At 38.3% G+C, this 27,069-nt stretch overlaps 1 protein-coding gene across 1 annotated transcript; it reads left to right on the top strand.

Annotated features, from left to right (window-relative positions):
• Window positions 1-701: 701 nt before the first annotated feature.
• Window positions 702-25,443, top strand: TMEM19 (transmembrane protein 19). Its single transcript, XM_058742030.1, has 6 exons — window positions 702-1,412; window positions 3,363-3,476; window positions 17,942-18,079; window positions 18,459-18,713; window positions 19,534-19,743; window positions 21,340-25,443. The coding sequence occupies exons 1-6, from the start codon at window positions 1,283-1,285 to the stop codon at window positions 21,501-21,503; spliced, it is 1,011 nt and encodes a 336-aa protein (XP_058598013.1). The 5' UTR covers window positions 702-1,282; the 3' UTR covers window positions 21,504-25,443.
• Window positions 25,444-27,069: the final 1,626 nt, after the last annotated feature.

Here is a 27,069-nt window from a genome sequence, read left to right as displayed (position 1 = left end):
ATCTGAAACTCATTGACGTCCTCTTCTTACATTGTCAGCAACTAACTGAAAAAGTTCAAATATAGTGTAATTATTAATTAGTTTAAACCAAGGTATACCAATGTTAATGTCAAATAAACCACGAAATAAGCCACAAGATTCAGACTTTTAATGTTAATAAGACGTTCTGCTTTCTAAGTTAAATGACTTAATGCACACACTTAAAGTATGAGCGGTGTAGGAACAGATCTCAATGTAAATGCTGTCATTACAATAATTATTTGAGCTCAATAGCAGGTACTATGTGCAACTTTATCTTTACATCTCTAGCAATTACAAGTGTTCACCACATACTAAATGGTGTCGTCTTAAATAATTTTCTCAGTCATAAAATTTTTACAACACAACATATGCCCCTTCCCCTAAAAATCCGTAATATTACGTGCCATAAACTCTTTATAGATGAAAATGTATTCGATTATGCTTGAAACGGACTTATGGGGTCTAAATTTATTTGCATTCACTACCCGGGTAGTGGTTTCAGCATTCGGTGTTTGCCTATGTTCTCAAACCTAAGTACCTAAGGTTCCAGACATCAGTATTCTGAGAAGCATTACAAACCCACCAGGCCCCGGTCGCAGGTGGCCTCTGAGTGGGTCCGCCCCGCTCGACTTCTGGGAGACGCCCTTAAACCGCTCACGTGGACTAAGCGACGTCTCGGGCGGCCGCAGCGCATGCGCGCAGGAAAGGGAGACGCGACTCGCCGCGGGGCTGAGGTCCCGGAACCTCGGCCCAGGCGGGCTGGACCAGGAGTCTGAAGCGGCGCGCGCAGCGGTCGGGACGTGACCGCGCTCCACTGCGCTGGGCTCACCGCCTGGACCCACCTGGGCTCTGGCTGCGCACCTTGTCTTTTTGCGGCCCGCGTCGACGCGCGGGCGGGAGGTGGAGGCGGAGCCCACGGTCCTAAGACCAGCGATTGGCTGATTCCGCTTTCCCGTCGCTTTCCACCCTGCTGAGTTGCGGTGTGAAGTGACCGCCGACTAGGAACCGGCACTCTGCGGGGGTGGGCTTTGCTTTTCCAGTGAAGTGTTAACCTCGCCCACGGGAGTTTCAGCTCTCCACCTGCCGAAGTTTCCGGAAATAGTTTCAGGTTTTTTGGGTTTTTTTTCCGGTCGGTGGGAGACGTTCGCATTTACGTTTGCCTCTACATGAGTTTTTTGCTGGCAACTTAAATGACTGATTTTTTTTGTTAGGAACACTGTATATTTTCTCCCTCGGGGGCTCGTTCATATCCTTACTTTCCATGACAGATCTTAACGACAATATATGCAAAAAATACATAAAGATGATCACTAATATAGTTATATTGAGCCTGATCATTTGCATTTCTTTAGCTTTCTGGATTATGTCTATGACTGCAAGCACCTATTATGGTAAGTATGAATGTTCTAAGTAGTTTTTCTATAAGCTAATTGGTGGAATTGAAAATAGCCTCATTAACGAAATCCAAAACTCCTGTCCTCTGAGTGGTTATGAACTGTTGTGTTTACTTAACTCCCATGGTCCGAATTTACAAACATTAAAATGTAATCACTGCCTTGAACATTTTAGAACCTTTAATAAACACAGCTTGTGGATAATACTAGTTAAACCTATTTCAAAATGTTTTTATGTTGTATGTAGTTATTACATCTATCTTGAGAAATAGGTGAAATGAAACATGGTTTTGTAAAACAATTGCAGTGATTTTTTAATAAGAATATTTGTAACTATCAGTTTCTCGTATCCTGTAAAAAATCACAGTAAAAATGAAAGGTGGTATAATGTTTACATTTGGAGAGTTGGAGGATTTGTCTGCTGTTTTAGTCACTTCAGAAGAACAGATTCCTTTTAAAGTCTGAAACCACATTGGGTACTCTGGACTCAAATCTTGATAGTTTTGACACCTTCTAAGAGCATACATATGCCTTTACACAAATTCCTTGGTACCCCTATAAAAATGGAATACTGTTCAGCTGAAAGGAAAAGTGAAAAGTAGAGTGATAAAGCGATTGCCATCTCAGAACTTACCCTTCTGCAGACATGTGAATAATTGAATGGGTATTCTTCAGGGTTCAGAAGCTTTCAGAGTTGGTTCATAATGACTCACAGTAGGGGATGAGGGTTTAGGGAGGAGAGGTATGGGAGAAGATTCTGGTTTGCGCTAGTATTAACTATTGCTTGAACTCAATGGAATAAACCAGGATCTGTAAACCCAAGTATCCCTCTGGGGCCAGGAACATGATCATTGCATCTTAAACACATGGGAATAGTTTTCATTTTCAGAAATAGAATTTTTTGGTTGAACATTTGGCCCTCTTTGTCTTCCATTTTCCCATTTTTGATAGAAACATGGGCTCAGACAATAGTTCACATTTTTCCTTACTGTAATCACTCAGTCTTGTGTGTACGAGTCTGTCAGGAATGGTGGGGACTTTAAAGGGGAAAACAATGGCCTGTATATGGGAGGAGGCCTCTCTCCATTACAGTCAATTTGCCACGTGAGCCTGAACTTCCACATTTTAAAACATAAGCCAAGGTTCTGGATTTTTATACTGAAATATCGTAATCTTAAATATTAACTTCCAATTGTTTGAAAACATTATGTTAGCCAAACAAAATACCTGTGAGCTGGATGCAACCTTTGGAAAACTCAGTTGCTAATTGTTGAATTGAGGTGTATAGCTTGTGAGAATGTTACTTTAAAACACACACACACATGGGGCTCTTGGGTGGCTCAGTCGGTTAAGTGTCCGACTTCGGCTCAGGTCACGATCTCACGGTCCGTGAGTTCGAGCCCCGCGTCGGGCTCTGGGCTGATGGCTCAGAGCCTGGAGCCTGCTTCTGATCTGTGTCTCCCTCTCTCTCTCTCTGCCCCTCCCCTGTTCATGCTCTGTCTCTCTCTGTCTCAAAAATAAATAAACGTTAAAAAAAAATTTTTTTTTAAATAAAAATAAAAAAATAAAACACACACACACACACACAAAACCTCTCTACAAGGCAGAAAGTGAAATAATTGGATCCTGTTAATAGTTTGCTTTATGCAGTTCTTGAGATTTAATACATGCCTCCTTTCCAAAACAATGGTGAACTATAGAGAATCATTTCAAATCTCCACATTTGTATGAAATATCAAAACTTGGACAGGACTTATTTGGTCATTCCCCAGTAGGATTGTCTCTCTGGAAATATAAAAGTCTCAACATATTTTACTTTGGTGACTTCATCTCTTTTTCCCTACTTATGCCAGTATTTTAATCCAGAATGCAGTTAATCAGAGTTTACAGCCAGGACTAACATGTGCAGGCTTCACACAATTTGTGCTCTATCTTTATAATTTTTAGGTAATTTACAGCCTATTTCTCCTTGGCGTTGGCTGTTTTCCGTTGTCGTTCCTGTTTTGATTGTCTCTAATGGCTTTAAGAAGAAAAGTCTAGACCACAGTGGGGCTTTAGGAGGTATGTTTTTCTTTTGAATGTTAACTATATAATAAGTGCTTGCTAATATAATTTAAAACCATGTTTTCTAAATTCCAGATATATGAGACGACAGTCACAATGTTATGTATTTTAGACAATGATAAAGTGATTTATTGCTCAGCATTCCTATTCTGTCAAAATTGCAGATACTAACATACTCAGTGTAATGTTCAAATTTATCTTTGTAATTGATGTCAAGTAGATTAATAGGATAGCTTTTTTTTTTCAGCTCCTTAATTATTCTGCTCCTTTAGTTGTATTAAATTATCTGCTGGCAGAAATGCTAGAGAACTCCTAGGTGTAAAGTAGAGGGACTGGTGGAAAGAATTGTTCTTGGAAATCGCTATTAGTAGCCTCAAGCAGAGCAGTACAAATTAAGTATCCTAGATATGTTTTTCAGAACTGAGTTAGGGATAGGCCATTTATCTGTTCTTTTAGCACATATTTATTGAGCACTTACTATATGCCACTCTTCTAGAAACTGAGGATGTGACTGTGAACAAGGACAAGGTTTCAAGTTCTTGTGGAACTTTTATTCTTTAGAAGAGATAACAAACAAAATACATTAAACTTTTTATATAATAAAGTTTGTGAGAAAAACTGAGATAATAAAGAGTGTATGTTGGGGGATGCAGGCATTCTTTTGTAGATAGGGTCAGGCATAACCCGTTTCTCTAAGGAGGTAGTTGTGAACCGAGACTTGAAGAAGCCAGCAATGAGAAAGTCTGAGAGAAGCAGGTTGCAGGCTGACAGAATCACATGGGAAAAGACCCCGACGTATGCCCTGGCTTATTTGGTGTGAGCATAAAGTTCATTTGACTGGAAAATAGTGAAAAAAGGAAAATGGTGAGAGATAAAATTGAAGAAATAGGCAAGGGCCAGGTAATTAAGGGGGCTTGTGGGACACAGTAAAGATTTTATTTCAAACTAGGTGGAACCTCACCTGCCTCAGATCAGTGGGGTGACATGGTCTGATATGACATTGAGACTTTCATTCCTGGCAGTGTTTTAAATCCTAAGACATGAGAATCCCCCTCAATTACTACATGGATCACTAGATAAGATCACTATAGAATGACAATTATTCAGAACTGGCAGGTCTTGAAGCCACCTATCTAACCTGCAAAATATTGCTCATTAGCCTAACTTAGCACTGTAAACACACTCTGCTGCCACTGTATTCACATAGAGCAGATGTTTCTCAAAGTTTTATAAACTTGAGCAGGCCTTCATGGAAGCAATATAACATGATGGGTAAAAGAACAAGTGCTAGAATCAGGCAGGATGGATTTGAATGATAGTTACAGCAGGTGCCTGGGTGGCTCAGTCAGTTAAGCATCTGACTTCGGCTCAGGTCATGATTTCATGGTTCGTGAGTTCAGGTCCCCTGTCCAGCTCTGCACTGACAGCATGGAGCCTGCTTGGGATTCTCTGTCTCCCTCTCTGTCTGCCCCTTCCCTGCTCACATGTTTGCTCTCTTTCAAAAATAAACATTTTTTTAAGTTAAAAAAATAAAATAAAAATAAAGGAATATTAGTTATGGCTTTGGGAGAGTCACTTAACCTCCCTATGCCTTAGTTTTCTCTTCAGTGAAATGGGATTTTTAATATCCAACCTAAAGAACTACCATGAAGTTAATACAGCTTAAACTTCATGGCATCTTCACTTGCAGTGGTACCTTCTAAGGCCTTGGGAAGAACCCTAGCAGTGTATGCTCATGGTCCTATGGTTTTGTAAATTTTACAAAGGTAAGAGCTATGTTTGTGTGTGTATGTGTGTGTATATATGTATACATATATATATATGTACATATATATATATATATATATTTTTTTTTTTTTATTTATAAGCACCAGGCCCTATAAATCCTTGATCTACCTCTGATTTCATTCTTACGGGTTGCAGTAAGAATTAAATCAGGTAATCACAATAAAGTTCCTAGCTCAGTGCATAGACATAGCCAGCATTTATTGGCTGCTTATTTTCAGGCAGTTCTTCAGAATCATGCTAAGTCTCTTCCTTTATGATTGAGAAACATTGTTCAAGGACTTTTTTCCCTCCCATGAGGGTAATTGAGAATTACAGTTAACAGACCATATTGACATATATTTTGTCTTGCCATATAATTTAGGAATGGTTATGTTTTATCTGTTTAGCAAATGCTTATGTTGCGTATACTGTGTACCAGGCACTGCTGTTAGCACTTTGGAAGTATTAACTCACTTAAAGTGAATAATTTGGGGGGCACCTGGGTGGCTCAGTCGGTTGAGCGTCCGACTTCAGCTCAGGTCACGAACTCACGTTCGTGAGTTCGAGCCCCGCGTCGGGCTCTGGGCTGATGGCTCAGAGCCTGGAGCCTGCTTCCGATTCTGTGTCTCCCTCTCTCTCTGCCCCTCCCCCATCATGCTCTGTCTCAAAAATAAACATTAAAAAAAAAATTTAAAGTGAATAATTTGGTCTCCGTTTGAATATAACACATAGTTATGCTTTGTTAAAAATGTCCTTTCTCAAGTAGTCTTGCCTTGATTATTATCATTCTTGACATATAGAAAGGGCAAGTCCTTCCTGAAATTCTGTCTTCCCTGGTTTCCATGTTGTATATTGCCCTGCTTTTCCTTTTCCGATCTCTACTTTTGTTTCTTTCCTGCTACCATTTGCTTTCCTGCCTTCTAATCCTTGGGCTTCTATTCCTCTCCTGCCTAGCTTGATTTAGAATTAGAAGATACGTATTTGAATTCTGAGACTTCCACTTGCTATCTCAGTGAAGTTTGCTGTCACATACTATGAGTCTGGAGTTCTCTCTTGTCCAGCAAGAGAACGGATGCAGAATTGAATACAAGAGAGGCTTGTGTCCAGGAAGAGACAAGAGCCCCAAATAGGGGTTTCGTCTCCACATTTATTGAGCTTACAAGATATTACCCATGTGGGTGAACATGAAGAAAACAAGATCTTACACATGTGAACGTGGAGAAAACAATCAGTAATCATTAAGTTTTGTGCATAAGAAGCAAAGGGTGTGGGGGCAAGTGGAGTTTGTGATCAGAGTACAATAGTATATTGGCGTCAGATGGAAGTATTTGTGATCCCATTACAATATCTTGCTAGCTAACCTTGGGCATTTTTGCCCTGTGGCAGCTGCTTTCCACCCTAAGCTTTTTCTAACCCATTTATGTAAGTAGAACCTATTTCCCCACATTTTACCACATTGCCTAACAATTTGGAGTCTAAGTTTCTTCATCTCTTATGAAATAGTTCCTTAGGGCTTATTGGTGAGGTTCAGACAAGATAATGTATGGGACAATATGTCTGTTTAAGCTATAGAGCGTTAGGGGTGCCTGGGTGGCTCAGTCAGTTAAGCGTCTGACTTCGGCTCAGGTCATGATCTCACAGTTCGTGGGTTCAAGCCCTGCATTGGGCTCTGGGCTGACAGCTCAGAGCTTGGAGCCTGCTTTGGATTCTGCATCTCCTTCTTTCTCTGCTCTTCCCCCATTCATGCTCTGTCTCTCTCTCTCTCTCTCTCTCTCAAAAAAAAATTAAAAAGTTTAAAAAAATTTTTAAAAAGCTATAGAGCATTATGTAAACATTTACTATTAGTGATTTATTGTGTGCTTTCGATTGTATTGTAAACTCCCAGAAGACAGGAGTGGATCTTATGCTTCTGTGTCCCATGCTTCTTTGAATAGTGTTACACGCATAACAGGTACTTAGGAAATATATGATTGATTCTTTTTAATTTTTTTTTTTAATTTATTGGAGGGGAGAAAGGAGAGGGAGGGGATTGGGAGAATCCCAAGCAAGCTGTGTGTGTCAGCGCAGAGCCCAATGTGCAGCTTGAACTCAGGAACTGTGAGATCATGACCTGAGCTGATACCAAGAGGACGCTCAACCGACCAAGCCACCCAGTCACTCCTGTACATTGATTTTAAAACCTCTGTTCTTTTTTCTAATCATTTCATTCCATGAATATTGGTATCTTTTGTTTGGAGCTTTTTTTTTTCCCCCTTAAGAACAAAAAAAAAATTGTAATGCTAGTTCAAATTATATAGGACTTGGGAATACCATCCTGGAGTATGACTATAAATTACTTAAACCATCAGTGTTGTCATTTGCCTATCTGTAAAGTGAGAAGAAATTATATTATCTACAGCATTGATCTGTGAGAAGCCATCCATGTACAAAGGTTAGCACAGTACCTGGCACACACATTAAGTATTTTATAGATGTTAGTTACTGTTATTGTCTTCCTTCCACTACTGTTCACAGTCATAGGAATTTTACTAAGGTTGTCCATATCATGCCTTTAGTGTGCTTGGGATCGAGAAGAGTTTCAGAACTTCCTCAGGATATGGGTCTTAAGAGCCCCCTATGACACTGGAACACGTACTTCGGTGATGATGGAAGAGAGGAGGGGTTGAGGCAGTGCTTAAGGTGAACACTGAAGTGGAGGCCTCTGATCTCTTTGAGAGAGATTATTTCTAGAATAAGGAGGATCACATGAGGGAATATATGGGAAAGTGATTATAAAGCACTGGAAGCACTGTGTAAATGATTTACCCTAAGGAAGTATTACTAGTCATTGTATTCCTTTGAGCTCAGAATGGACAATCCGTCATCAGTTTTTTGACTTGACAATTTTAAATTTGATTTTACCTACCAAGACTATTAGGCATAATGGTTTACCATTTTTTCTCATTCATTCATTCATTCAACAAATATATAGTTAGGGTTCCCTGTATGCCAGGCACTGTCCTGGACACTTAGGATTTAGTAGTAAACAAAATGGATAAAAATCCCACTGTCACTCCTGAAACCAATATTATACTATATGTTAAATAACTAGAATTTATTTTTTTTTTAAGGTTCTTTATTTCTTTTGAGAGAGAGAGGAAGAGAGAGAATCCCAAGCAGGCTCCTTGCTGTCAGCATGGAGCCTGACACAGGGCTCAATCCTATGAACTGCAAGATCATGATTTGAGCCGAAATCAAGAGTTGGATGCTTAACTAAGACCCCAGGCACTCCAACTAACTATAATTTAAATGAAAACCTAAAAAAAATACCACTGTTAGAGAATTTACAGTTTTAGGGAACAGAGATAAATAAGATGGGCTTGAGGCATTTACTATTAAATTTTTTTAATGTTTTATTTATTTTTGAGAGAGAGAGAGAGAGTGAACAGGGGAGGGGCAGAGATTGAGGGAGACACAGAATCCAAAGCAGGCTCCAGGCTCTGAGCTGTCAGCACAGAACCTGATGTGGGGCTCAAACTCACAAACTGTGAGATCATGACCTGAGCTGAAGTCGGACGCTTAAACAACTGAGCCACCCAGGCACCCCAGGTTTGAGGCATTTAATCCCCAGAAATATATATTGTAAATGTAATGGAAATGCACACAAATGGAGTATTGTCTGGAAAGGCTAGTGGTTGTATTCCGTGTGGTCTTGCAGAGGGTGGCCTTACCTCTTTTGGGTCACCATGGTTCGGATCTGGTGATCGATCTTTCTGAAATAGAAGCCTCATTCTGTCAGGTACCCAGAGTTGAGCTAAGAAAACCAGTTTATGTTGTTCATTGTCACAAGGGACTGGTATTAGCAATCAGTATACCACTTTTATTAATCTGATTAATATGGAACTAGTCAGGGTGCCTGGCTGGCTCAGTCAGTAGAACATGTGACTCTTGATCTCAGAGTCATGAGTTCAAGTCCCACATTGGGTGTGGAGCTTACTTTAAAAATAATAATAATAAAGTATGTCTTTAAAAAGATGTATGGAACTAGTTGATTGCAGACTGAATAAAAACATCGCTGCTGAGGCATGCCCAATTCTTGTAGTCAGGCCACTTGAGAAGTAAGATTATAACCAGAACTTTTTTTGGTGAGTACTAAGTCTGAGAAACAGTCTATATGATGCCAGCAAGCCGAGTCTAAAGACCCAGAGGGGGGTCACACAGGACCAACCAAGAGAATCCCTGACTGTGCGCAGGGTAGAAATCAAATGTGAGTCAGCATGAAATGAAAGTGAAGTTTTTGGAAGATATAGAGTCCAAATACAGACAGAGGGAGACACAGAAAGGAAAGGAGAGAGAGTCCCATCTTTGTTTGGCGTGTGGGGTTTTAATGAGGATTGTGGTCTGGTGTATGTGTTTTTTTAGGCATCCAGGAACCAGTTAGAACAAAGGAGAAGGTCCAGGTGTTATTTCTTGGAGCCAGGGGGCCTTGGTCAAGATGTCTAGCACCAGTGGTCTGGAATACACATATGCTGGCTTCCTCGGGTCATTCTTACCTGGTCCTTCCTTAGAAGTTATCTATTCTAAGGAAATCATTAACTCCTTGTCCCTTACAAGGAGGATATACACTGTTTGCTTTATGAGGCATGTATAAAGTGGGGGTGCAGGTCCTAGCAAGAACAGAAGCAGGAAAAGGAACAGAAAGCAGATTTTTATGGAGTCCTTCAGTTTCCCTGTCTCCAGTATTGCAAATCCACCAGTCAAAGGGTCCCATCCCTTGTACGGAATTCAACAAGTCTGCCAACTTCTGGTTCTTTGGCCTTCATGTTCTTTATTTTGGGCTAATGAGCCTTCTGTTGATTCCCACAGTCTTTCTGTAGTAGGTTACCTATGATAGAATTGATTATATTTGAGTTGATTAAATTATAATCCCTTTTCTGCCTCTCAGGGTTATTATACCCAGGTCACCATGGTTGAAATTTGGGGTGTAACTCTACTCCTGCTATCAGTGACATTTGTAGACAGTGTTGTTTTACTTCCCCCTATGGCTCTGTTAAGTGCAGAATTTACCTGTTTAAAACTCAGGAGGCAGCCATAATTCTTGAATCTTGAAGTGCTTTGAGAGCACCCTTTTGTTTTTCATATCAGTTTTTATTACTGACAATTAGAGATTCCAGAGGTGGTTCCAGGAGATGGAATCTAGAACTGGAAACTGCAGTTACTAATTTAAGAGTTCAGACATAGCTAGCAGTTGCAAAAAATTCCAAGATATTTTTAGACTACATGAAAGAAATCATTCTTTCAAAGTACATTGCCTTTGATTTATTTCCTCATTCTGAACCTGTCATCCATATGAACATTGATCACTTCCTGTGGTATTTTAAGGTGGTTGAAGTAAAAAGGATGTAGATGACTGGTAGCATTTCAGTATAGGTTGTTTTAGGGCCCTCCTACTCTGGGTTTGTTTACAAACGGTGGAACGAATTGTTAATAGTGACTATAGAGAAGGGATGGGAGTGTGGGGGTGTACAGAGACATTTTCACATTTACTATGTATACTTCCATATTTTTGGCTTTCTCCTCCAATAGTTATGTACTACTTTTGTAATACTGTAAAGTCAATTGAAAAAAACTTCAAGGTTGAATAGGTTTTTCCACTGCAGCTGCTTTTATTGCCAGTGATATTAGTTAACATTTATTAAAGGCCTTCTACATCTGCGTAATATAATAAGTATATTATAAAAATTATTTAACTTTTCACAGCAAGCCAATGAGGTAGGAATTGCTGTTATTATTTCACCAATGAAAAGTTGAGGCTTACAGTTGGGAAACATTTAGTTATTCAGAGGTAAATGGAGGAGCCAAAGTTTGAACTCCAGACTGTTCAACTCCAGAGCTAAAGTACTTTGTTAGTACTTTATACAGCATTACCCTACTTCTTGCGCTTTATTTATTTTTTTAAGTTTATTTATTTTGAGAGAGAAAGAGAGAAAGAAAGTGGGGGAGGGGCAGAGAGGGAGAGAGAGAATCCCATGCAGGCTCCACACTGGCAGCCCAACTTGGGGCTCACGCCCCCAAACCATGAGCTCATGACCTGAGCCAAAAATAAGAGTCAGACACTCAACCGACTGAGCCACCCAGGCGCCCCCTACTTCTTACACTTTAAATTAGAATGCACTAAAGTTGGAGTGCCTGGGTGACTCAGTCCGTTAAGCATCTGACTCTTGATATCATCTTAGGTCTTCATCTCAGGGTCGTGGAGCCTACTTAAAGTACTAAGCTTGATAAACTTGAGTAAAATGCCAATATTTGAGTATCTCTGGAGTGATCAATCAATAAATGTCTCACTAGTTGCAGTATCTGAATGTTGAGCTAATCAGAGTTTCTACAAAAATAAAAACCTGGTCCCCTGTTCTGTTATTTAAGAAGATACTATTTCATACTCATTTATTAAATAAATATTAACACCTGCTTAATATCTTTTCTATTAATAGTTTTGTTTAATGTGTTAACAAAAATCTTTATATGACAACACTGAATATATTTATCTTAAAAGTTACAGAGAATGGAAATTGTTTTTTGGGGGGTTTTTTGTTTGTTTAAATTTTAACTAGGCCTCACATTCAACATGGGGCTTGAACTCACGACTCTGAAACTAAGAGTCACATGCTCTTAATGCTGACTGAGCCATCCACGTGGCCTGAGAATGGAAATTGTTAACAATAAAGTTAGACAGGGATGGAAGAATTTGTACTTAGAAATACAAGCAAGCAGTCCGGACAGGGCCACACAAGATAACAGTGCCTTAGTGTGATGATCACATTCTAGGAAACTGGTCCCCAACCCGGCAGGGCCAGCAGGTGGATTTTTTTCACACACCGACTCTAAACTGGAAACTTAGACTTAAAGCAGCCAAGCTCGTGAGAGACTAATTAACAATAAATGTAAATTTTTTGGGTGCCACTAACCCGAGTGTTCAAAGGCAGAATTAGGACACTCTCTCCCTGAAAGGAGAACTATAAAAATTATTATAAAAGGGGTGCCTGGGTGGCTCAGTTAATTAAGCATCCACTCTTGATTTGGCTCAGGTCGTGATCTCACAATTCGCGAGATCAAGCCCCACTGGGCTCTGCACTGACAGCATGGAGCTTCCTTGGAACTCTCTCTTTTCCTCTCTCTCTGCACCCCTACCCCAAAATAAACATTTTTTAAAAACCCAGTAAAAAATTATTATAAAAAATATGATTATAGGGGCACCTGGCTGGCTTCGTCAGAGCATCGTGCAACTCTTGATCTTGGGGTCATGAGTTTGAGCCCCACATTGGGTGCAGAGATTAATAAATAAAACTTTTTTTAAAATGTGCTTTTAGGGGTGCCTGGGTAGGTCAGTTGGTTAAGCTTCCGACTTCAGCTCAGGTCACGATCTCATGGTCTGTGAGTTTGAGCCCCGCGTCGGGCTCTGTGCTGACAGCTCAGAGCCTGGAGCCTGTTTCGGATTCTGTGTCTCTCTCTCTCTGACCCTCCCCCGTTCATGCTCTGTCTCTCTCTATCTCAAAAATAAATAAACATTTAAAAAAAATTTTTTTTAATAAATAAATAAAATAAAATGTGCTTTTAAGGTGAGAAGGACTTAGAGAATAGAGAATGCTACTTTTATATAAAGAAAAAGGGAGGTACCTGGTTGGCTCAGTCAGTAAGCCACTGACTCTTGGTTTCTGCTCAGGTCATGATCTTGTGGTTCGTGAGTTCAAGCCCCACATTGGGCTCTGCCAGTGTAAAGCTTGCTTGGGATCTCTCTTTCCCTCTCTCCCTGCCCCTCCCCTGCTCATTCTCTGTCTCTCTCGAAATAAATAAACTTTAAAAATTAAAAAGAAAGGGAAAATAAAACATATATATATGTGTGTGTATATATATATATATATATACATACACACACACACACATATATATATATATATATACACACACATATATATATATATCTTTCGAAAAAGAAATGCAGGAATGATAAGCTAGAAAATAATGAAGTTTGTTATCTACAAAGAATGGAGGGAGAGCAAAATATAGTCAGAGGGGCAAAGGGACCTGGGAGGAAGTGACCCTTCTCTGAATATACTTTTTTGTGTAAGTTTGACTTTTGAAATCATGCTAGTATTCTACATATTTTAAGCAATAAAATTAGAAAGGATGGAAAAGGGGAAATCTACAACTGAAAGCAAACTAAAACAAATGAACCCAATTGTATTTTAAATTAATACTATAAGCACACTGGAGGGAAAAAGAGAAAACTTAACATAGTATTTAACTATATTCCTTCAGTCTTGGGTTAAGGGAAGAAGAGAATTGCAAACAAATCCTGAACTATTTTTGGTGTGGTTTGTTTTTGTTGTAGTAAGAGTGAAGTAATTCTACAAATTTTAGATGTGATAGGGGATTGAGAAAATGAGTGAAATTGTCATTGTTGTTTTAAACTGGGGGGTTCTTACCAAAGAAGGAGGCATACAAATGTGGAAGGAGGAGGAGCAAGAGAATCTGTGGAGATGGATTGTAATGGGAGCTCTTGGTATGATCTTGTGATTTCTAAAATACATGTATGTGTATGTATGTGTAGATGTGCACATGTATGTGCATGTGTGTATATTTGTATGTTCATGTGTATGCATGTATTTACTTGTCCTGTCCACAAAAAAGTAAATATACCCCAGTAGCAATGAGCACACTGTGAGATTGGCCACTGCAATGAACCAAAGCTCCTCAGAGAAATGACTGGTTCCAGGGCTGGGGAAAGCTAGGTTTGGGAAGAACCTAGAGCATCTTGTTATGCCAGAAAGAAAGGAAATACTTAAAAAAAAAAAAAAAAAAAAAAAAAAAAAAAAAAAAAAAGAAGAAGGAGGAGGAGGAAGGAAGGAAGGAAGGAAGGAAGGAAGAAAAAGATGGGGTTATGTCACACAGGTGTAGTAATGAGCTTATCTATTTTGTCTGTTATTAGTATAACACCCCCCTGCTCTCTTTTGGTTACTGTTTGCATGGGATATTTTTTTCAGTCCTTTTACTTTCAACCCCTTTGTGTCTTTAAAGTGCATTCTTTGTAGACAGCATTGGACTATGTATTTTTATTTCACATAGACAGTCTACGTCTTTTGATTAGAGTGTTTCATCCCCTTACACATACTTGGGTTTTTTTGGAAGATTTTTTTTTTTTTTGTAAGTAATCTCTACACCCAGTGTGGGGCTCAAATTTACAACCCTGAGATCGAGAGTGCTCTACGAATTGAGCCAGCCAGGCGCCCCTAGCCCCTTACATTTAAAGTAATTAAGGAGAAACTTATTTCTGTCATTTTGCTATTTGTTTCTATATGCCTTTCAGTTTTTTTGTTCCTCATTTTTTGTATTACTGTCTTCTTTTGTGTTTAATTTTTTGTAGTGGAATGCTTGAATTCCTTTCTCATTTCCTTTTGTGTATATTTTATAACTGTTTTCTTTATGGTTACCAAAAGAATTACATTTAACATCCTGGAGTTACAACATTTTCATTTAAATGTTTGCCAGCATAACATCAATAACCTACAAACTTTTAATTTCTCCTTTGCTTTTGAAAAATAGTTTGGCTAGATTTAAGCCTCTTGTTTGACAGGTTTTTTTTTTTTTTCTTTCCTTTTCACACTTTGAGTATATCAGCCCTGTGCCTTCTAGCCTTCTGGCCTCCAAAATTTCTGATAAGAAATCTGTTGATAATCTTACTGAGGATCACTCGTATGTGATGAGTTGCTTACCTTTTTCTGCTTTCAAGACTGTCTTTGTCTTTGAACAGTTTGATTATAATGTGTCTCAATGTGGCTCTCTGAATTCATTCTACTTGGAGTTTGGTAAGCTGCTTTCTTGCATGTTTATACATGTGTCTTTCATCAAACTTGGTAAGTTTTAGAAAAAAACAAAACTTGGGAAGGTTTCAGCTGTTATTTCTTCAAAGAATTTCTCTATCCCTTGTCCTCTTTTCTTCTTCTGGGATTCCCACGTGTGTGTTGTTCCACTTGTCCCTTAGGCTTTGTTCACTTTTCTTCAGTCTTTTTTTTTTTTCTGTTCTTCAGACTGGATAATTTCCTTTGCCTGCCTTCAAGTTCATTGATTTCTTTATTCTGCCAGCTCAAAAGTGCCTTTGAATCTTTACTGAATTGTTTTCAGCTCCAGTATTTCCTTTTGTTTTTTCTCTAGATTTCTGTCCTCTTTATTAGCATTTCCATATTCCATATTGTTTTCTTGACTTTCTTCATGTCTTCTTTTCATTCTTTGAGCATCCTTAAGACTGTTGTTTTGAGGTCTTCGCTTAGTAGGTCCACCATCTGGCCCTTCCAGTGACAGTCTCCATTGATTTTTTTTTCCCCTGTGAATGGGCCATACTTTCCTGTTTCTTTGTATGCCTTGTGATATTTTTCTTGAAAACTAAACATTTAAATCTAGTAAGACGGTAACTCTGGAAGTCAGAATTTCCCCTGTCCCCAAGGTTTGCTCTTTTTTGTTTTTGTTTTGTCTTGTTTTTGATTGTTGCAGGCTGTCTCTATGCCAGAGATCACCCTAAGGTGTAAACTTAAGGTCTTCCCAGTCTTTTCTAAGCCTATACCTTTCTCTGGGTATGCACTGTGACTTTCTAATTTTCCCCGTAAATTCAGTTTCTTTCGAATGTCCTAGTCTTTAATGTATGGCTCTCCAAATGAGGAAAACCAGAAATGAAGGGAGGCTGGAATCAACCCTTTAAATCCTTTGGAAGTTCCTTCAGCAAGAAAGGGCTTGCAACAGTAAGGGGTGGAGTGCAACAATGGCTGCCATCCTCTGTGTCTATATCTGCATTATCAGAAGCAGCAATCATTGATCAGAGTACAAATCCTCATATTTGAAAGACAAGTCCAGGGGCCCTTGGGTGTCTGACTTCAGCTCAGGTCATGATTTCATGGTTGGAGTGTTAGAGCTCTGCATCAGGCTCTGTGCTGACAGCTCTGAGCCTGGAGCCTGCTTCAGATTCTATCTCCCTCTCTCTCTGTCTCTCCCCTGCTCACGTTTCTCTCTCTCTCTCTCTCTCAAAAATAAAGATTAAAAAATTTTTAAAGAAAGACAAGTCCTTATTGTCCGCCCTGGCTTTCATAACCTGTGTGCAGACTGCTCCTGCAATTCCTGTACTTCCCGCCATGGGGCTGGGAGTGGTGATGGGAAACTGACCAAAATTATTGCAGTTTCCCTTCCAAGCCTTCCTTTGAAAGTTACAAGCCTTCAGTAGACTCCAGAGTTCCAAAAAAGTTTTGTCAGACAGATTCTGCCTGTGCAATTGTTGTCTAGGTGGGAAGACAGATTCTTAATGCTTCCTACTCCTCCATCTTTCCAGAATCCTCTGTCTCATTCATTTTTGTAGAATTTACTAACCATTGTGGTAATAGAAACTAGGGTACTTTGCTATCTCAGCCACCAAGTTTTACTACTAAGAACAATTTCTTTTTTATTTTTATTTTATTATATAGAGCACACACACATGGGGAAGAGGGGCAGAGGGAGGGAGAGAAAGAATCTTAAGCAGGCTCCATGCTCAGCATGGAGCCCAGTGCAGGGCTTGATCCCACAACCCTGGGATCATGACCTGAGCCAAAATCAAGAGTTAGTCACTCAACCGACTAAGCCACCCAGGCATCTCTCATAAGAACAGTTATTTTCAAATTTTCTAACAAAGGCCTTTAAGGATTATCTGAGTAATTTAAGAAGCTAATTCCAGCAGATGTGCATTTTCTTTATAGAATTATTGAGAGACAGGCTTTACAATTTCTCAGTTTAGTAACCTACAACAAGTTAAGTCTCAAGCATGTTTGACTGATTTAGCAGTTGATTTCAGTGGCCTCTTTACATATTGCTATAATATCAAGAGTACATCTTTCTTTCTTTCTGTTTTTTTTCTTTTCTGTTTCATTTAATGTAAGCTTCCCTCTTTTTTGCTCTCCTGATAAGCCTTCCTTGAAATTGGTCATTCATGGAAAAATGTAAGATGTTCCCTTTCTTCTTTGTCCAATAAAAGAAACAAAGAAAAAGTTAAAAAATACATTCACAGAAAATACTCCATTTTTAATTTCACATAAAATCCAGGACTGTTTTCATAGATTTACATAAGAAAACATAGCTAAGAAACACTATCTATATCTTCTCCCATAGTTTATGAGGCTCAAGAAGAGAGCATGTAGAACTGTTTTAAAAAGCCAAAAATCTAGCCTTTAAGTAGAAAAAAAGATCTAGACTGTGGGGGGAAATGTAAAAATTAGAAGCCTGAAAGATGCCACAGTTTAACCTCTCTGCAGAGATCCACAGTTAACTTTGAAATTTTCCAAACTAGCTGTCTATCCAAATGTTGTATATAACATATATAATATGTATTGCTTAATAATGAATCACTGCTATTTATTGTGTTCTGTAATTTGATTATAAAATAAAATGTCTACAGTAATACATTCATATATTCATAGTTTGAAAGGAGGTCAAAATATGGTTTAAAAAAAATCTCTCAATTTAATGAAATCAACATTTAGTTTACTATTTGGTAATATCTGAACTGATAAAAGTGAAAATGTATTAGAAATGTACATTTCAGGTTTAATGTGAAAAAGAACTGAAAAAAAATCCATTCTTTTTTTTCACAGCATTAATGTATGGACTAAATATAATTCTGTGTATATATATGTTTCTTTCAGGACTTGTGGTTGGATTTATCCTAACCATTGCAAATTACAGCTTTTTTACCTCTTTGCTGATGTTTTTCCTTTCTTCTTCAAAACTCACTAAATGGAAGGGAGAAATAAAGAAGCGTCTAGATTCAGAATACAAAGAAGGTAAAATGAATTATGTTTGATATCACTCAAAATAGTAACCTTTATTTCATCCTAACATATTATAAGCTTACAGTAAGAACATGTTTAGATTGTTGAAACAGATATATTTTAGATGAGAATAACTTTAAGTAGTAGCCTAATTTAGTCTATCATTACTTCACCATAAAAGTAAGAGCGAATTTTAGAAGCATTAGAATCTATCATTAATTATTCTAAAATAATATAGAATATAGAAAAACGTACTATCCAATTTTAGTCATTTTTAAAATTGTAGTCATTTTTCTTTTCTTAAACATTAAAATAAATTCCTGTAACTGCATGATTGCCCTTCTGAGGAGAAAACATTTCTTGTCCTTTTTATGTACTTGTTTGTTTGTAGGCGGGCAGAGGAATTGGATTCAGGTATTCTGTAATGGAGCTGTGCCTACAGAGCTGGCCCTGCTGTATATGATAGAAAATGGCCCCGGGGAAATCCCAATAGATTTTTCCAAGCAGTACACTGCTTCCTGGATGTGTTTGTCTCTCTTGGCTGCACTGGCCTGCTCTGCTGGAGACACGTGGGCTTCAGAAGTTGGCACCGTTCTGAGTAAAAGCCCGCCAAGGCTAATAACAACCTGGGAAAAAGTTCCAGTTGGTGAGTCTATATTTAAATTTGTTCAAAAAAACAAAGTGAACAAAAAAACCCAATTGATTGTGTTTCTAGGAGGCTTTTAAGAATTTTGGTTATTCCCTTAATTGGAAAATTACTGTAGGCTGTTAAATTGGTGATAATAATATTTGCAGGAAATGTTAGCAAGTCCTAGATAAATAATACAGGAATGCAGAGACCTATCAGTAGGAGAGGAAAAAAGGAAAGGAATAGTAGAGTATTTCTTGAGGACCTGTTATGTGGTTAGTGCTTTACCACAGATCTCAGTTCCCTTGCCATTATCATCATCATCTACTACTACTACGACTACTGCATTTTTGTCTCTGTTATCACCCGCCCTCCTCCTTCATCTTCTTCCCTTCCTTCTCCTCGTCTTTTACTCCTCTACTTTCTCCTCCTCTTCCTTTTCTTCCTCACCTCCTCTTTATCTCTTCCTCATTATCGTCATCCTTAATATTCTCAATATTCATGTGTATTGGTTCTTTAATTTATTTTCATCTAACAAGGAAATTAAGAGAAGTTAAATAACTTCACTACAGTTACATAACTTGGAAGTGGCAGAAGGAAGATTGAAATCAGGCAGTCTGGCTCCATTGAACCATTCCCCCGCACTGCTTATAATGTCAGGAGTTAATGTGCAGAAAAGACTTCTTTTTAAGTAGGCTATGAGCTTTGGATTGTATGAAAGAGAACCCTTTCTTTGAATTAGTCTTAGTAAGATAGGTACTACAATTTTTTGCTTTCCTTGATTTTATGTGTTTGTTGATTTTTAACCAGATTATTTTTATCTATGTTTCTTCTTCAGGGACCAATGGAGGGGTCACAGTGGTGGGCCTTGCCTCCAGTCTCCTTGGTGGTACCTTTGTGGGCATCACGTACTTCCTCACACAGTTGGTTTTTGTTAATGATTTGGACATTTCTGCTCCCCAGTGGCCAATTATTGCATTTGGGGGTCTGGCTGGATTACTAGGATCAGTTGTAGACTCATACTTAGGAGCTACAATGCAATTTACTGGTAAGAGCATCACTTTATTATTGCAACTTATTAGTATATTAAATGGGAACAAATATGGGGGGAGAACACATGAAAACAATCTCAAAGAGGAAATTGAGAGGCCAGGAATGATAGGACAGAATCTTTTCCACAATTTTGATTTTAATTTTTGTGTGTGTTAAATTAATTGAAAGAGAATTAGTCCTACAGAACAATGAATAGAAGCTATGTGGGGAGGATATGATAGTGCAGGAAACAGATACTTTTGCTTATGGGACTTTATCTAATCCCAGGAAAGCAGAACATTTCGGATCAGATCATTTTAATGCCCACCCTCTATTTGTTTTTCAAGTCTGTTTGAGAAAGAATTATTGTACTACTCTGTACACATATGACCTACTTTTCTACTGTGACATAATGCTTTCTGTCCCCACTGAATTTTTAGCCCCACTCAAGATACATGGGAGAGTTGGTTTTCCCCACAATTTTCTGTGCTTTGCTTTTGAGGCTGTCCTGTCATGTCAGTATACTGACATATTCTGGTAGGTGTGTATTTCTTCCACACTCTTACCAACCATGTGTTCTCCTTTGACTCATACAGTGAAGAAGCTGGGAGTCTGGAGAAAGTTTCTCTGTGTACAGTCCTTCTATTTCTTTTCATGTGCCAAGATCATCTACTTGCCCTTATGCTTCGCTCCCCACCAATCAGAATGTTTGTTCTCTCAGATTTGTTAGTCTCATCTAGATACTAAGGAGGAAGCAGTCTGATTTTAGTTCAGGGTAAAGGTCAGTAACTACACACACACAGACTCACTGTCTCTCTGTCTCTCTCTCTCTCTCCCTCCCTCCCTCCTCCATCCCTACGTTTTTTTGTTTGTTCTTGTTTTTTTTAAGAACCTAGGTTTATTCTAAACTGGGCTCTAACTGGGGAAGTTTCTGATCATATTGAGTGGGTTGAAAAAATAATCTGTTAATCTGTGGGACAGATTAACTCGTTAATTCTTTGTGTGCCTCCTTTGTGCTGGCACTGTGCTGGGTCCTGGGTTTCCAGTGCAGAGGTCAAAGACATGATCCCTATTGGTCTTGCAGGCCTAGTCTTCTGGTTTCATGACATCTCTACTTTTAATGTTCTCCCTTCTACCTGTGAAGGAATTCCAGCAGTGTTGAGAGAACAGTATTAAGGTGTACTGAAAATCACATTTCAAAAAAGTCTATTGTAATTGAGGGTTCCATATCTCTCCCCATTTAATTATCCACTGAAATCAATTTTTAAAAAATTTGTTTTAAATGTTTATCTTATTTCTGAGGGAGAGAGACACAGAGCATGAGCAGGGGAGGGGCAGAGACAGAGGGAGACACAACATTCAAAGCAGGCTCCAGGCTCTGAGCTGTCAGCACAGAGCCCAACGCAGGGCTCGAACTCACAAACTGTGAGATCATGATATGAGCCAAAGTAGGATGCTTAACCTACTGAGCCACCCAGGCGCGCCTCCACTGAAATCAATTTTAAGTGGCTGAGAATCTTTCAAAGATTATATTCTTTGGAAGGCAAGAGTTTATTTGTTTTAAATCAAGTCATTTGGATTTTCTACCTCACTTGCTTCTTTTCTACTCCAGGTTTAGATGAAAGCACTGGCATGGTGGTCAACAGCCCAGTGAATGAGGTGAAGTACATAGCAGGGAAACCGATTCTTGATAACAATGCAGTGAATCTGTTTTCTTCTGTCCTTATTGCCCTCTTGCTCCCAACTGCTGCTTGCCATTTTTGGCCCAGCGAGTGAACTTTATTTCATTTACAAAGGTTGAAACTGTGGTAAATTCAGCTAAATTTGCAATTCTGAGTTTCATCATAAAAAGAATAATTACAATGGCAAAGAGGAAATATCAGCTCTTCCCATATTCCATTGTGATGAAATTCCACATTTTTCCTTTCGTTAACTCCCTTGTAACAGCTAACATGTTTGTAGTGAAAGATAAGTATACACAGAACTTATTCATATTTTTCTTCTGCTGAGTAGAGCTTCTTGAGCAATGAAGCTATGATATCCATATATATTGCTATGTACTGAACTGAAAATTCCTACGGAGTAAATAATAGATTTTGTTCTCGTTAAACCAATATAGGGACTAAAAGTGTAATGCCACATGTAACAGTTACCCAAATTGTAGTTTGGGGTGGTTTAAACTGATGTGTGTATGTGGAATCCTGAGTAAGTGTAATCCTGGACTCCATTACTTGGCATACACAATTGGGAAAAGTGTGGAGTTTGGTTCTTAGTGAGCTATGAGGCCTACTCCACATTTGTTCTCCCTTTCTCAGGGTTAGTAATGGGAAAAAGTAAATGTCTTTTTCATATGACCATTAGAAAGCATACTTTTTTAAGTAAAAGCAAAAAAGATTTATATCTAAGATATGTGCACCTTCTATTTCAATTGATCTTTGAGAAGTTATCTTGTATTTAATATTTTTTAATGTATTTTCTAGTTTTCTTTGAAATTTGTATAGGAATTTGTTTTACTTTGGCATCCTGAACAATTAGAGTCACTGGGAAACTATTGTAACTGTTTTTTTATTTGCTACCTAGAATTCACTGGAAGATGCTATGATTTCCTCTTCTGTACTTAAGTTATGCTCTTCTGTACAATATAGACTCAAATGAATTCTACTTTTCAGTTTTGTTCTTCACTATGATTTACTGTGCACCAAAGGAGTTTAATATGGTATGGATTATTTTGCTCAAAGTATTTTAGTATATGTGCTGCTGAAGTGAGCACGTTGCTGAAAGTATTTAAAAATATTTCTCATGTGATTTCCATGCATCCCTCCCCCTTCTTTTGCATTGAAATTGAAAAGAGATTGCATGAATTAAGCCACTATTATTTTAGAGTGGATAAAGCTTAGAATTCTTCACTGGTGGGGCGCCTGGGTGGCTCATTTGGTTAAGTGACCAACTTTGGCTCATGACTGACTTTGGCTCAGGTCATGATCTCACTGTGAGTTCGAGCCCCAAGTCAGGCTCTGCCCTAACAATGCAGAGCTTGCTTCAGATTCTCTGTCTCCCTCTTGCCCTCTGCCCTCCCCCTTTCATGCTCTCTCTCTCTCTCTCTCTCTCTGTCAAAAATAAATAAACAGTAAAAAAAAAAAAAAGAATTCTTTACTGGTGGCTCTACTACAGTGATAATTAAGAACTGTGTTGACTCAGGAAGAAAGAAAGAAAAAAAGAGAGAGAAAGAAGAGGAGGGGGGGGAGGGGGAGGGGGGAAGGGGAAGGGGAGAGAAAAAACAACGCTGACATCCTTAATCCTTAAGCCAAGCAACACAGTGTGTCTCAAGCATCGGTTTTCACCTTTGGGTATAGAGTGTAATCACCTGAGGATCTTTAAAAACAAAAAAAAACACCTTGTGTCTGGGCTTTGCTTCCAAGGATTCTGATTCATCTGTTCTGGGTAGAGCCTCGGTGTTAGGACATTTTAGAGCTCTTGCTGTACATTAGAATCACATAGGGTGTTTTTTGTTTTTCTTAAATCTCTACACCCAATGTGGGGCTTGAATTTAGAACCCCAGGATCAAGAGTCCCATGCTGTACCAACTGAGCCATCCAGGCATAGGGTGTTTTTAAAAATATTTGCCAAGACCCCTCCAGACAAGTAAATCTGAGCATCTGAAGGTGAGGTTCATGCATAGGTTATTTTTAGAAAACTCTCTAGGAGATTCTAATGTTTAGACAGGTTGAGAACTACTAAATAAGAATGTCCTAAAGCACCATATATAAAAGAAGCTTCAAAAGAATGGGACTTTCCATTTTTATGCAGACAGCTGTTAGTAGCAGTGATGTATGCTCTCTTTTTGCATTAATAGTTTCTGGTAATTATACTGTGTCTTATGGCCACATCACTTACCAAATCATTCCTGTGTCAGTTTTTGATGCAGCCTGTTTATTGCTTGAACAGCCTGTATCTGTTCCAGCATGCCTTTTCTCTTTTCCTGGTGATTCATCCTCATGACATACAATGGAATATAAATATTTATTGCAACCATCTTTGGGTTTGGTAGAATCACCGTATCATTAATGGTGTAGGGAAATACTGCTTGACAAGCCTTTATTTGGAAACCTAGGTCTAGTTGTGTTTTGGAATCAAAATCTTCAGATTTTAGAAAACTAATGAAGTACATATATTTAACTTAAATTCCCCCAAAAAAGGAGTCTCAGGTGGTACCTATTCTCAAATACACTAATGTTTCTATGGTGAATGTATGAATAGTACCACCAAGTGTGATAACTGAACACTATAAAGAGAGCTTCAGATCAGATCAGTTTTGTCACCAAATTTAGGAAGGAACTTTGTTTTCAGAGCTTTTTTTGGATATGAGAATTACAGATAAGGAATTGTGGCTCTTTTTGTTTTCTTTAATCTTAGTTTTTTATTGTAACATCCTTCATAATTGAATATTTAACTAGTTCAACCTATTCTTCCTCTTTACTGAGTGAACAGTTTATTTTAAAAACACTTTCTGGGGCACCTGGGTTGCTCAGCAGGTTGAGTGTCCGGCTTCGGCTCAGGTCATGATCTCGTGATTCGTGAGTTCGAGCCCCGCGTCGGACTCTCTGCTGTCATTGCAGAGCCAGCTTCAGATCCTCTGTCCCCATCTCTCTCTTTGCCCCTCCCCAACTTGCGCTCTCTCTCCCTCTCTCAGAAGTAAACATTAAAAATGAAACCTTTTTGATAGAAAAAAATAAAAACACTTTCATAGAAAGAACTCCATGTAAGAGTGTAACAAAACAATACGTACTGCCTACCTAGGGCAGCCTAAAGGTATACATACCATTTTTATCATACTGTTATACAGTAGAGGAGAGGAAGGTTATGTGGCTCAAGGCTTTTGAAGCTTTTGAAGGAGACCTAAATATTTCAAGGAGTGGCATATGAAGAGTCATCAAATGGAGCTACCAGGAGAACAATGAATTGATACAACAGGTCATTCCATTCTTAGCTTTTCTCATTACTTGGGTTATGAGTGTCTCAACCAAGGTGTACAAATTTCTTTCTTGTTTCTAACTGCTGTATCTGTAGGATGCTAGCTTCAGAAATGCCAGACCCATCCCAGTTAAAGACCTAGTGGAGAGAAAAATCATGCAAGGTGAGATATAAACTCTGCCTCATGCCTGTAGTAGTAACAGCTGCTGCCTGTTATGCACGGCAGATATACTGGAGTGCAATCATCTGATGTCCTTCATCTGCTGTTGCTGATGCCATCACAGTGAGAAAAAAACTGTCTTAGCCCCCAGATCTCAGGTGAATTGTACATATTTTAAAGATGAAAACACAGTTATGCAGCTAAATTATTTAATCTCCTAATAGAGTATCTGTTGCTGTAATTCCAAATGGTCCTGAATATTTTATTAAAAAAAATTTTTTTAATGTTTGTTTATTTTTGAGAGAGACAGAGTGTGAGCAGGGGAGGGTCAGAGAGAGAAGGAGACACAGAATCTGAAGCAGGCTCCAGGCTCTGAGCTGAAGTCTGACGCTTAACCGACTGAGCCACCCCAGTGCACCTGGTCCTGAATATTTTAAAAAGTATATAGATGTTCGGTATATGTTTGTTAAATTAAGTTGTTTGACTTTAATCAGTGTTTCCTTTAAGAGTCACTGAAAGCTGATAATCAGGAACATTGTTCTGGAGGAAAATAAAAAATAAAAAAAACCAGTTTGGCTACCTGAATTTCTGAGGACTGTGATGATTCCAGCATTTATCAGTCATGCGACACACTATTAATGGCTTTTTGTTTTGTTTTGTTTTATTTTATTTTTTATTTATTTATTTATTTATTTATTTATTTATTTTTAATACTATTAATGGTTTTGAAACTAATGAGTCAGGAAATGATGATCAGGGTAAGGCTCCTAAAATTGTTTTCTCTGCCAGGACTAGACATGTTAACTCTCATTCGTCACCACCTTCAAAATTTATTTTATACATGTGGCAACCCTTTTTTTAATGTTTGGATTTTTTTTCTTTCTTTTTTAAATTTATTTTTTAGTTTTTTAAGTAATCTCTACCTCAGTGTAGGGCTTGAACTCATGACCCCAAGACCAAGAGTCACACGCTCCACTAACTGAGCCAGCCATGTGTCCCAGATAGTTTTTCTTTTTTGTTGTTAATATTTAATTATTATGGAATACACTGAATTTATTTTTTTAAATATTAGTATATTAGAGATAAAACTAAAATATCCTTTTGCCTCCACAACCCCCTCAACAGACCTAGCCCTCTCCTACCTTTCCCAAAATAACTAGCACTAGAAATTTGAGATCTTTTCTACACAGTAATTGTGTTGGGTTTATTTTAACATATATTATTTTTAATCAATGAGATCTTGTTATAATTAATACTATGACTTCGCTGCTTTAAGTTGGATGCTTTCATCCAAGAAAAATCTGTTAAGGAGAAAAAAAGGGTGAAAAAGATGTATACCAAAATATCAATGTGTTATTTCTAAAACATCTACAATCAAATGCATTTATTCTACCAATCAAGAAGATACTCAAAGTAATCTCTAGAAATTACCTCTCTTCTCCATCTACCCCTCCCCACCATTGTTTTAAATGGCTTTCCTTTTCTTTATAAACTACCTTATTAGTACTCAATTGAAAGACTAAAGTGGGAGTTTAGTATAACATAATGAAAAGTAACAGTGGATACTCAAAGCAGTACTTTAACACCTTCACTTTTAGATTGTTGCAAACGTTAATACATGTATCACATATCTCTGTACCCGTGTGTATATTTTGAGTGTGATTTTTTTCCCAATTTTTTACATTCTTCTCATCTTAGCTGCTTGCATTTGGAATTATACATGGCAAACACTTTTGACAAAATTGTCAACACGTTGTTGAATTCTAGAACAAAGAACCATAAGGAATCTTAGCCCATTGATCAGATTTGAAATTAAAAAATATGTATACCATCTCATACGAGTGAGTGTAGTGTTTTTCTAACACTGTCTTTTCTACTTGGAATTTCTTCCCTCTCTCTTCCCTTATAGATCCTTCAAAAACTGGCTTAGTGGCACTTCCTCTAACAGTCTTCCTAGGCTGAATTAGATATGCCCATACACATTCTACACTTAACTACAACAGTTATCACACAATAAACATTTATTGAGTCGTTATATTAATACTTAACCTTCTTCAAACTACTAGTCTTCTCATTGCTAAGAACTAGCATGCATAGGGGTGCCTGGGCGGCTCAGCCAGTTGAGTATCTGACTCTTGATTTCAGCTCAGGTCATGATCTCAGGTGAGATCAAGCCTTGTGTGGAGCTCCATGCTGACAGCACGAAACCTG

The sequence above is a fragment of the Neofelis nebulosa genome, chromosome 8 (genome assembly GCF_028018385.1).
Source record: "Neofelis nebulosa isolate mNeoNeb1 chromosome 8, mNeoNeb1.pri, whole genome shotgun sequence".
In the NCBI taxonomy this organism is placed as follows: domain Eukaryota; kingdom Metazoa; phylum Chordata; class Mammalia; order Carnivora; family Felidae; genus Neofelis; species Neofelis nebulosa.
The sequence above is the reverse complement of the archived record's forward strand: the minus strand, read 5'-3'. Positions and strand labels throughout refer to the sequence as shown.